Source organism: Ictalurus furcatus, chromosome 5 (assembly GCF_023375685.1).
Source record: "Ictalurus furcatus strain D&B chromosome 5, Billie_1.0, whole genome shotgun sequence".
NCBI lineage: Eukaryota > Metazoa > Chordata > Actinopteri > Siluriformes > Ictaluridae > Ictalurus > Ictalurus furcatus.
In genome coordinates, this window is record NC_071259.1 from 2,999,620 (window position 1) to 3,012,023 (window position 12,404).

General features: G+C 47.0%; 1 protein-coding gene across 5 annotated transcripts in view; it reads left to right on the forward strand.

The window, feature by feature from the left end:
- Positions 1 to 8,537, forward strand: part of ncor2 (nuclear receptor corepressor 2) — a 90,300-nt gene extending 81,763 nt beyond the window's left edge. For 4 of the 5 annotated variants that reach the window (XM_053624198.1, XM_053624202.1, XM_053624197.1 and 1 more), the window contains 13 exons: positions 7 to 249; positions 374 to 469; positions 617 to 859; positions 1,018 to 1,207; positions 1,300 to 1,622; positions 2,078 to 2,205; positions 2,313 to 2,503; positions 2,729 to 2,860; positions 2,982 to 3,118; positions 3,216 to 3,269; positions 3,799 to 3,981; positions 4,107 to 4,277; positions 4,942 to 8,537. In XM_053624198.1, the coding sequence (XP_053480173.1) occupies positions 7 to 249; positions 374 to 469; positions 617 to 859; positions 1,018 to 1,207; positions 1,300 to 1,622; positions 2,078 to 2,205; positions 2,313 to 2,503; positions 2,729 to 2,860; positions 2,982 to 3,118; positions 3,216 to 3,269; positions 3,799 to 3,981; positions 4,107 to 4,277; positions 4,942 to 5,126 (2,276 nt within the window). In that variant the 3' untranslated portion in view covers positions 5,127 to 8,537. The remainder of the gene's footprint in view (positions 1 to 6; positions 250 to 373; positions 470 to 616; positions 860 to 1,017; positions 1,208 to 1,299; positions 1,623 to 2,077; positions 2,206 to 2,312; positions 2,504 to 2,728; positions 2,861 to 2,981; positions 3,119 to 3,215; positions 3,270 to 3,798; positions 3,982 to 4,106; positions 4,278 to 4,941) is intronic. The other variant, XM_053624201.1, reaches the window with a different exon arrangement.
- Positions 8,538 to 12,404: the final 3,867 nt, after the last annotated feature.

The following is a 12,404-nucleotide window of genomic DNA, read 5'->3' on the forward strand; positions in this document are numbered from 1 at the left end:
CCTCAGCTGCTTATTACCTGCCTCGACACCTGGCTCCCGCCCCTGGTTACCCCCACCCCTATCCCCATTATCTAATCCGGGGCTTCCCGGACACGGCGGCCCTCGAGAACAGACACACGCTCTTCACCGATTACATCACCTCACAGCAGATGCACCAGTGGCCTGCAGCAGCTATGACACAGAGATCAGACCTACTGAGAGCGCCTCGAGACCCACCGCTCCCTTTACCCTACTCGCCTTCGACACGAGGTACACACACGCACGCCAGCGTCTCACCTATACTTACCACAACTTTAAGAGTAACTATAAATGGATAAAAAAAAGTATGACGTGTCATTAGTGATTTGTCTCATCGTCTCCTCACTTCCTTCAGGAGCGCCTGCGTCACAAATGGAGCGCATCAACTACCACGCCGGAACGCCGACCACTTTCCCCAGCCGAGTGTACACCACCTCGCCGATCTCACCAGGTACACACACGCACACACACACACACACACACACACACACACACACACACACACACACACACACACATGCGCGCGCACTCTCAGCGTTCAGTGTAACATACACTGCACTGCAAACTTTATCTTCTTTCTTTTTATTCTCTTCTCTAGTCGGAAGCTCGCACATAGGCAAGCTCCAGGGCACGCCGACGGAGCGCGAGAGAGAGCGCGAAAGAGAGCGCGAGAGAGACCGGGAGAGGGAGCGCGACCGAGAGAGGGAGCGGGAGAGAGAAAGAGAACGAGAGCGGGATAGGGAGAGGGAGCGAGAGCGGGAGAGAGAGCGGGATCGAGACCGAGAGAGGGAGAAGTCTCTCGGCCACGGCAACGTGGAGCACGCCCCCATCTGGAGACCTGGTACGTGGACTCGCACACGCTTTTTTAAAAATTGTGTCGCGATGCACGCAGTACTGAAGACACCATATAGATAAACAGCGTGTCATTTCTTCTGTACATATATATGTGTGTGTGTGTGTGTGTGTAACAGTACTCCTGTCTGTTCTCGCTTTCCGCAGGAGCAGCAGAGCAGACCGGGAGCAGCAGCAGCAGCTCTAGCTCGCGTCCTCCTTCCCTGCCTTACAGCCACCAGGCGTCCCCGATGAGCCCTCGGCCCCAGGAGAGCCTCCAGCACAGACCCACCGTCCTGCACAACACCAGCTCGAAAACCCTGCAGAGTTCAGAGCACAGCAGCCCGTCTGTACTGAGGTCAGACACGGGAATCAGACGGACGGGTCTATCCGACTATCTGTATCTGATATTCATCAGTCCTGATGTTCATGTTTCATCCTCCTGTCCAGGTCCGTGCCACAGAGTTCTTCACGTTACCCAAACTACAGCGGCCACCTCCAGAGAGTCAGCGAGGCCTACCCGGACTCGAGCGCGGTCAAAGAGCTGAGCCGGGAGCCGAGCAAGTCCCAGAGTCGCGGCGTTCCGCCCAAGTCCGAGTCCGCCAAGATGTCCAGCCCGAGCGGGGGCGGCGTTTACTCCTCGGCCTTCGCCCAGGCACCCGGCGGCCACATGGGGCTCGCGGCAGGCCGGGGTCTTCCCGTAACGGCTACCGAGAGCGGCATCGTGAACAGGGACAAGACTCAGAACAAGGACCACGAGCTCCGTGTGCTCGGTGAGACCACAGGTTCACGCTGGTTTGAGAACGCTCGTAACGCTCGGAGTTTCTCAGCTCTTGAGGGAACGCTCTTACGGTGTTTGGATAGCTGTGTGTGTGTGTGTGTGTAGGAGGGTATAAAAGCGAAAGAGGGAAAACAGGGTTGTGGGGGTCGGGCAGGAAAAAGATGAGTGTTCAAAGAGAGGGGAATCATGCGCCCACACACACACACACACACATAGGGAGACCTATTTGGGCATGAACATCATCTGCTGCATTTAGTACTGATATCTAAAAGCAGTAATAAATAACGCTGCATTCGTTTTTGTACATTCAAGCATTTTTGGTGTCATTAAAGTCAGTCATTGTGATTGAGTGAGACATTTGCTTCGTGAAATATATTATCTAACCTAGATGTGTGTGGTGTTTTTTTTTTTTTGTCTACCCCCACCTCCCTTTCCTTCCCACCGCAGCTCAGCAGAAGGCTCTGGAGCACAGTGTGTTTTTTATTCCAGAGGAGAGACTGTCTCCCAGCCAGCAGCCCCCGTCCCCTGCTGTTAAAAGCTCCCAGAGAGTGGTGACCCTCGCCCAGCACATCAGCGTGAGCCTTTTTGTTGTTGTTGTTTTTTTTTTTTTTTGGTTCGCGTGGTGTTCCGGGGAAATGAAAGCAGACTTTCTAACAATCCGTTCTTCCTTTTCCTGTTTCAGGAGGTGATTAAGAAAGATTACATGCGTCAATCACAGCAGGTCCAGGCAGGAGGCCAGCCTGTGTTCGGCTACCACAGCTCACCTGTGCTGGACCTCACTCGACCCCCGAGCGCCCCCCAGACGCCCTCGGAGCCGAGCGTCAGCAGCCGTTTTACCCCCGAGGGCTCTGTCAGCGACAGGCTGAGAGACAGGTACGGAGACGTGTACCCCATACCCGAGATAATAATACTAATACGTATAGAATGATAAATGATGTCTTATAACCTTACAACTTGTATGACGTAGCTGGTCTTTGTATTTAAACCCACCACAGTGAGGCTAATAAAAAAATAACATCAGTCTAAGACTCATGCTGAGCTTCTTTCTTTCTTTCTTTCTTTCTTTATTTATTTATTTTTGTCTTCGTATGCACACAGGTCTCCTCCTCAGAGCAAAGTGTCCCCAGTGAGTCTGTCCGCTGAGTGCATCGAGCCGGTCTCTCCACCAGGGGGCGTGTCCGAGCCGGAATCCCAGGCGGCGGCGTGTCCCAGCGAACAAGCAGAACAAGGGTATGGGCGTCTAACGTCAGCACGCACGCTACACACCGACGTGAATACCGTATACATACTCCTATACCGTTACGCACCACGTAAACCGTTCACTCCTCCGCTCCTGCCGTCCCTCTGTCAGGATGGGATCTCGCTCCCCCTCCAGCAGTTCCCAGCCGCCTGCGTTCTTCAGCAAACTCACCGAGAACAACTCCGCCATCGTCAAGAGCAAGAAGGAGATGATCAAGAAGATGGTCGTGGGCAACGACAATGACTTCAGTGAGTTCGTAGCACGTTTTAATACAGCAGCGCTATACACGTGTCTATACATGTAGAAAAGACTTGAAATTCTCATGGTTTTTATTTTCTCTCCAAGACTCGGGACAGCCCGGGACAGAGATCTTCAACATGCCTGCGTCCGCTACTGGAGGTAACCTTCTAACATAGCCGATCACTGACATGACGAATTAATAACAGTATTATTAACAGTTCATCGTCGAGGGTTTCGAGAGAAAGAAAATGTCTGCCGGAGTTTTATAAAGATGTACGTTGCTGTATGTTGCTTCTCAACCCAAACAACGTTATGTGCATTTATGAAATTGTCTTCATACACCCTCCGAGCAGTTTATTAGGAACACGTGCACAATTTTATGCGGCCACACGACTGGCCGATTAGATAACTGCACGAGGCGTTCCTAATAAAGTGCTCAGTGAGTGTATATCTCGTTCTTCTCAAATCTGATCGGTCAGATGGTGTTTATATTAACACGCTCGTTCTAATACGTTATCGTTTCTATAGCAACGGCTAATTCACAGGGACTTGCGTGGCAGATGCTACACGTAATCTAAACGCTGCTGCTGCTGTTAATTTATTTATGCAGGATTTGAAATGGGGGGGGTAGAACAACATCTCGGTACATCTTGTAACACCGGGTGCTTTTTGTGCGTGCGTGTCTTAGGGACGGTGAGCATGCGTAGCCAGCCTCCTCCAGACTCCAGCGGGAACACCATCGGCCTGGAGGCCATCATCCGCAAAGCTCTGATGGGAAAATACGACGAGCAGGCGGACGAGCGCTCGGCCTCCAACTCCGGACCCCCTGCTGCTGCTGATCCACGCACTGAAGAGCCTTACTCACTGCCTGGTACGGATCTAGACAACACACACACACACTCCTACACCGATACTAACACACACACTCATTCATGATGTTTGGCGAAACAGGTTTGAAGTAGCGCGTGTATGTGTGTGTGTGTGTGTGTGTGGTAGGTAAATCAAAGAGCAGCGGGCGCTCCAACGGCCGCAAGACAAAGTCTCCCGGTCCCGGACTGTCAGGAGGAGAGAGACCGTCCTCTGTGTCCTCCGTCCACTCTGAGGGAGACTGCAACCGCCGCACGCCTCTCACCAACCGAGTGTGGGAGGACAGACCGTCGTCCGCAGGTAACCACACGCCGACTACAAACGTAAAGATTTTATACGCTCACCGTCCGCTTATTTATTAGCGTGCAACTGCACATTCACGCAGCTGTCCAATCAGCACTTCTACAGAGTGTTCCTAACCAAGTGGACAGTGTGTGTATATACATAATTTATACAGTATAAATAGCGATGTTGAGTTCTCAATTCGGATTGGTCAGAAGCTCAGAGCTTTCTATAACCGCTATTGTTTCTATGGTAACAGTTGACTCAGGGACTCAAACGCTCCACAGAATTAAAAAAAAATTTGTGGAAGGAGTCTCCAGTGTCGGTGCTTTTTTGTAAGAGTCAGGGGTAGAGCTGTAACTTTAAGGTTTCAGAAATCTTCAGGACAATAAGTTGTTGTTGTTGTTGTTGTTGTTGTTGTTGTTGTTTTCTCTAGTTAATTAAAAGAGACTGAATCTATAGCGTCTAAAACGTAAATGAGAACAGCGCCTCGCGCTTTCAAGCTGGTAACGGTACCCACGCTTCGTTGATTATTGATTATTTTCCTGTCACGGCACAACCCCAAGCGTTTTATTTCATTCCTTACGTCATAAAATGAAATGTCCTTTTCTCACGCCGTCATCGTGATTGCTATTTTGTTTACCAAGTTCACGAAGTTGTTTATGTTGCTGCGTGTGCTCAGGCTCCACCCCGTACCCCTGTAACCCCTTCACGATGATGCGTTTGCCCGGCTCGGTGATGTCCGGGCCCTCCCCGTCGCCCACCCAGCCCGCTGCAGGACCTCCACAGCCTCAGAGCCGCACCTGGGAAGAGGAACCCAAACCGCTGCTGTGCTCTCAGTACGAGACGCTGTCCGACAGCGAGTGAACGCACGCACGCACACACACACACACACACACACACACGCATATCTCCTCTATTCGCTCCTTGAGACTTTAAACAGAGATGTGGATGGATACACACACACACACACACACACACACACATAGTGAAACACACTAGAGAGCACATACACATTCTAATACGCTTATTCTCATATTACTAATGCACTTCTCTCAAGTACCACACACACACACACACACACACACACACTCGCACTCGGATGTACCCTAGTGAACATGGCTGCTGCAGAAGAGTACTCGTAAGCGTGTACACACTTGCACACCGACATTAGCGTGTGCCGTCACTCCAAGACCGCTCATATTACATCGACAAATCACTCACTCTCTCCACAGTACCTCTCAGGATCCTCACATTCTCGCCTCTTGCTCACACACACACACACACACACGCTCTCACTCACACAAGACTTACAGCTATGCATTGCTGTTTTAAACCGGTAATTTGGCCCAAAATGGAACGGACAAGTCCGCTTAGCTTGTTGACGTCTTTCATTTCGTAGCTAAACAGTAAGGCTAGCTTGGCTAACAGCTCCGCCTTTAAACCTTAGGCCACACCTCTTTTCCGAGTCTGATCCTTTGCTACGTCCTGACTGTTAGCTTTTGTTTCTGGGTTTTTTTTTTTTTTTCGCCCTGCGTCCGTTTTTTTTTTAAATAGATAAAACACATCCATCCATGTGTCGAACCACTCCACAAAACCACACAGCTGGTCGAGATACGATGTTTGAGTGACGCTAATCTGGTAGACGTGCGCTCGCTTTATTTGTTCGCTACGTCGAATAAAAGCGAACAAATCTTGGCTGCGGTGTCGGCCCAAAACGGCCGACCGTGGCGTCGCGCATTGCTTTTACAGACACTCTGATTCACCACTTGAGCTTCTGAGGCACATTTTGAGGTACACAGGACCGTGTGTGTGTGTGTGTGTGTGTGTGTGTGTGTGTGTGTACACCGATGAATCAGATGAACGAGCCAGTTCTGTTCTGAAATACATATATTCAGTCCAGTTGAAGAGAAATGCTCATGAAAGTGTGTGTGTGTGTGTGTGTGTGTGTGTGTGTGTGTGTCACTCTTTTCCATGGGTGTTAGTTTACAAGGTACATAATACATTTTATTTTTAATGTCACTGATAAAGTTTCTTTTTTTGTTACACAACAGTTTCTCTACTCAAATTTTTTTTTCTTGTCATGGAAGCTGAAAAGTAGTGGTGGTGGTGTTGTTTTCGTGTGTGTGTGTATCACTAATTTGTTTGCGTTCTCTTTTTATCAAGCACTTGGCCAGCAGACGGTTCTTGTTTGTCCTGTCACGGACGCTGATTATTCGTTTAAGGGGTTTTTTTTGGGTTTTTTTTTTTTTTTTAATTGTTTTTGTTTGTTTCTTTCTTTATACAGTATTGTTGTTGTTGTTGTTGTTTTTTTTTTTTTAATGTTTCTCACCAATACACCTTTTGTAAAAAATTAAATAATAAATAAATAAATAGATAAAACGTCCGATGCTCCAGCGACAATCAGAGAGGAAATAGTGTTGAGCTGAGCATACAGACGCCAAGCTGCTTTTTCAGGTCCCCGCGAAGTCCACACACACACACACACACACACACACACACACACACACACACACACACACACACCCCCCGGTTGAAGAGACTGCGCCAAATCAAAGCCATGTACATCGAAGACTGCTCTGTCGTCGCTTTTTAAAAAAATGGACGATCGATATATTCGAAGACGCTCATATGGGGTTGTTGGTTTTTTTTTTTTTTTTTTTTTTTTTTCTGTGCGCGTGTTTTTTGTTGTTGTTGTTATTGTTGTTGTCGTTTCCTCTCTGAGGAAGGGGACCTCCGCCCACAGCGAGTGGACTTCTCAGCTCACTGGGACTCGAAACCCAACACCTCATGTGTATAAACGTGTATCCCTTTGTTGTGTACAAAAAAAACAAACAAAAAGGATTCTGGTGTTAAGTGCCATTTATTTGAGACGTACATGTACTGAAGTTAAAACTACCAAGTGACTACGCACAACTTTTATTCTTTTTTTTTTTACATTTTTTTTCTCTCTCTCTCTCTCTCTCTCTCTCTCTCTCGGTTTTTCTTTTTTTCTTTCGAGGCTTAAAAGACGAACACACCTGGTGTGTCCCGGTCCTCTCTCTCTCTCACACACACACACACACACACACACACGTGCACACTGCTGAGAGCGGTGGATTTTATGTCCTCACACTAACACGTCTCCGAAACGCGACGCTGATATCCGTGATGCTATAAATACTATACAATTACTTTGCATGTGCTTTAAATATACGTCGAATTTTATTGTTTGCTACGTTTTTTTTTTTTTTTTTTTTTTTTTTTTTTCATAAATAAATAAATAAATAAATAAATAAATCCATCCCTCTTTAACGTTGATATATAAGAAATAAAGACTTTTATGATTCTATTCCACAGGTTTACCTCAGTGGGAGTTGTTTTTTATTTTGTTTTTTTTTTTTTAAAGGGATATTCGTCACATGTTGAGAAGTGATCATCTCTGTGTATATTACATTGTGTGTTTATTTCGTGTAAACGGCGCTTCGTCACGTTCTCTAGATATTGTTTTTGGGCACTACGATGTTGTTTGTTCAACTCGGAGCGAATGATGATAAAAAAAAAATTATTGTTTAAAAAAAAAAAAAAAAACCCTTATATTTTTGTGGGCGTGAACTTCAAAGAGCATTACGTAAGAAGGCAAGTTCAATCATTTAATTAAGGGTTCATTTTTTTTCTTTCTTCCTATACAAATATTAATCCGCATTTCCAAACGACGCATTTTACGCTCCTGACGTTACCGCTTGTTTTAGGAGAGACGTGAAAACAAAAATAGTTTAAATAAATAAAAATTTCACAGCGAACGTGCAGCGTTCTTTCTAGAACAACAAATTGATTGGGGGGGTGGGGGGGAGAAAACAAAAACCAAGAGCAGATCCCATTCACAGCTTTAGGGTGGGAATGAACGCGAGGGGTCGGCTGCCGTCCGTCTTGTACAAGCGTATCGTCCGCTTTTCTTTCTTCCTTTCTTCCTTTCTCTTCTCCTCTTCTCTTTTAAACATAATTCCAACCCACTGTATTATAGTGTGGAGTGTAAATAGGCCTAAAAAAGGGTGTACATATTTATGTGATTTGCTGCGAGGTGGATATTCACAGAGAAACTGTTATTCACACTGTTGAACATCAACATGGCCACCAGCAAGCTTTGTGGATAAGCAGTGTACAAAAATTAAACGGGGTTTCAAACAAACAAACAAACAAACAAAAACAAAATCAGACACTGCCTTAATGTTTAAATAAAAAGCTTATTGCCATTGATGTGTTTGGGTGTTTGCGTTTGTTTTGAAGGTAAATGACTTTTGTACGTGTCTTAATATTCCTGGGGGGGGGGGGGGGGTAGGAAAGTATCCATCACGTGATGATTGACAGACGTGTATTTAGATAAAGGTGCAAGACGAGTGAATACGGTGTACAGAGATTTATCGTTAGGGCCGCGTCGATGCCGATACCGTGCTTTCTTTCTTTCTTTCTTTCTTTCTTTTTTTTTTTACTCGTACGTGTACAAATCCTCCGACGCCAGCGTCCGCTAGCTCCTGGTACGATGTGACGTAAGCCTGGCGTACGCTGTTGCGCTAATCGACAGACGACACGGCAAACGGACGTAATTAAAATATGGAGACGAGGCGCCGTCGTGTCTCCCTACGACACGAGTAACGCGAGCGCGAGGTGTTTATCGCTGTCGGCGCGTAACGATGATGACGTCTAGGAGGGTAAATATGACCGGGCTGTAACTGCGGTGTGTCGTTCTTGACGATCAGCTGCTACAAGGGATTCTGTCACAACGGAGACCACGACGTACTTTACTTACAGCCGCGAGTCTTTCCTCGGGGATTTTGCGATCGCAGAAATTTTACGCGGAATTAAATTTAAACTGGCGCAGGTCCGGGCCGGGAACACGTCACGTGACGTCGTCGCGACGCGCGTTCGACCAAAGCCGTCTTCGATTCGAGTGCGTCGGACACGGTTGCAGCGGAAAGGTCTCGTTTTCCAACAAACGTCACGCCGGAACGATTTCGTGCGATTGCGAATTTCAACAATTCAAGTAGTTTTCCGCAAAAACACGAAGAAAAAAAAAAAAAAAAAGCCGCAAAAAATTGCAAGATCCTGTACGGACTGAGCTGTTAGAGAAGCTGTTTGAACTTTTCTGAAGTTAAATACCACCTGCAGCTCGATCTGCGCTAACGAACGTAGCTAGCTGTGAGCTAGAACGATCTTCGTATCGTACGTGCGTTGACGCGCTTGTACGTAAACCGATCTAAATAACGTTCTGCGACGCCCCTGATTGAGTCGTGCTAATCACTAGTACAGGAATATTCACTCCGATCTCGGTACCTATAAGTACGACACATTCTCAAACCGGTATCCGTGCGTCCCTAGTTACCATCTGCTTTAAAAACAACAAAACAAAACGCCACTCAACTTGTAATTGTCCCGAAACTCTATTCTGAGGTGATTTCTTTTCAGGGATGAAGAGGCAGAGAGAGACATTCCAGATCCTGATGGAAAAAAAAACCGTGAGTAGCACCTAAGGGTTGTATGCAAAAGTTTGTGCACCCCGGCCAAGTGAAAACCGCTGCAGCGAACACACTTTTTTTTTTTTTTTCTCTCCCTCTCTCTAAATGTTAATACACAGTTAATTCAATTAGACAGGGAGCACAAACTTTTGCCTAGAGAATAAAACTATCAAATAAGAGTATATATCTGTACACTTATATAATAATAGTTATTGTTGGTGTTTTTATCATCACGTCGTATCGTTTGTGCTTCGCTTCGGGATTAATTTGTGTAGTGTTCCCGAGGATTAGGTTCGACTCCAACCCTCTTTAGCAGCTCGGTTCCTCCCACAAAACGTCTGTTCTGCACTTGCTTTGGTCAGCGGATGGGGAAACCGATGTTCTTGGCAGAAATTTCTGCTCCGTTTTCACTTGGAAACACCGAAATTGTACATCTATAAACTGTCTTGGTTCGACTGATGACGCTTCAGACACAAGATGGCGCCAGAGCGCCTCGTGCGCTTCATCAGTAGACGTCCATCATTTCTGTCAATGGACAGAATTATACACGCTACATGCTTCGGATGGAAGTGTGTTCCACTTTAGCCAGTTTCTGCAGTGTTTTAAGACTCGTCACGCTGTGCGAGATTTATTTTTTAAGGAACTCTCGGCCGAATTCAACCGTAGACCGTGCGATGACTTGTGTCCTCCGTGTCGTGTTGTACGATGAAGATGTCCAAACGATACACCTGCTATTAAAGAAAATGACGACGTTCTGCTTACGCCATCAGACGGTGCAGAAAACTAGCTCCGTAAATACAGGGAATGAGTTTGAGGTGCTAAGGATGTTTATTTTTTCTTTCCATTCACGTGTTTTCGTTTCGTTATCGCCACCGGCGTATTTGTAGCAGCCCCGTGAGATCTGTGTAATCCTGCTGGGTTTTAGACGAGTTCAGCTCTCACTCTATCAGAGAGACAGTGAGACAGATACTGAGACAGACCGACAGTGACTAGGAGAGATGGTTAGATAGATAGACAGACAAAGAGGGGCAGGCAGAGAGTGAGACTGTAAGACAGACGGACTGAGAGAGTAAGACATACAGTGTGACCGGCAGACAGTGAGACGGTAAGGCAGACGTGTGACAGTGAGACAGTAAAACAGTGTGACGGGCAGAGAGACAGACAGTGAGACAGTAAAACAGACAGTGTGACAGGCAGAGAGTCAGACAGTAAGGCAGACAGTGAGACGGCAGAGAGTCAGACAGTAAGGCAGACAGTGAGACAGTAAAACAGACAGTGTGACGGGCAGAGAGTCAGACAGTAAGGCAGACAGTGAGACAGTAAAACAGACAGTATGACGGGCAGAGAGTCAGACAGTAAGGCAGACAGTGAGACAGTAAAACAGACAGTGTGACGGGCAAAGAGTCAGACAGTAAGGCAGACAGTGAGACAGTAAAACAGACAGTGTGACGGGCAGAGAGTCAGACAGTAAGGCAGACAGTGTGACGGCAGAGAGTCAGACAGTAAGGCAGACAGTGAGACAGTGTGACGGGCAGAGAGTCAGACAGTAAGGCAGACAGTGAGACAGTAAAACAGACAGTGTGACTGGCAGAGAGTCAGACAGTAAGGCAGACAGTGAGACAGTAAAACAGACAGTGTGACTGGCAGAGAGTCAGACAGTAAGGCAGACAGTGAGACAGTAAAACAGACAGTGTGACTGGCAGAGAGTCAGACAGTAAGGCAGACAGTGAGACAGTAAAACAGACAGTGTGACTGGCAGAGAGTCAGACAGTAAGACAGACAGTGTGACGGCAGAGAGTCAGACAGTAAGACAGACAGTGAGACAGTAAAACAGACAGTGTGACGGGCAGAGAGTCAGACAGTGAGACAGTAAAACAGACTGTGACGGGCAGAGAGTCAGACAGTGAGACAGTAAAACAGACTGTGACGGGCAGAGAGTCAGACAGTGAGACAGTAAAACAGACAGTGTGACGGGCAGAGAGTCAGACAGTAAGGCTGACAGTGAGACAGTAAAACAGACAGCGTGACAGGTAGACTGAGACAGTAAGACAGGCAGACAGACAGTGAGACAGCCAGAATGATGTCGTCAGCAGTGCAGTAACTCGGAGAATATCAGGGTATGTGTTGTAAGACCACCGATTAACTCAAAACGTGCGATTTGTATCCAGTGATTATTCCAGTGGTCACCAACCCTCATCCTGGAGATCCTCCTGGAGATCATCCTTCCTGCAGGTTTCATCTCCGACCAAAATCTAACACCTGTTTTAGTTGATCAAGAACTTCTTAAGGCAGAGATTAGACGGTCAGGTGGGCACGATTATGCTCGGAGCTCAAGTCTTCAGGAAGGTAGATCTCCAGGAACAGGGTTGGTGACCACTGGACTACACGAATCCAAGCGTGCGGCTGAGCAGACGAGGTTCTTGTGTCTACAGGTCAGTACTGGGATTTGAATCCGTGACGTTCCGGTCTTCCGGGTGTGGCTCCTGCAACCTCCTGGTTCATCGTACTCCTCTTCTTTGCATGCAGTTTGCATTGTTTCTCTGGTGTTTTCAGGTCGAAAATTCTGCCCCGGGTTTGACTGTAAAACGCAGTGAAGGAAAAGATGATCCTCCTTTTATCACCACTCTTAAATCCAGCAACAACAAAAAAAAGA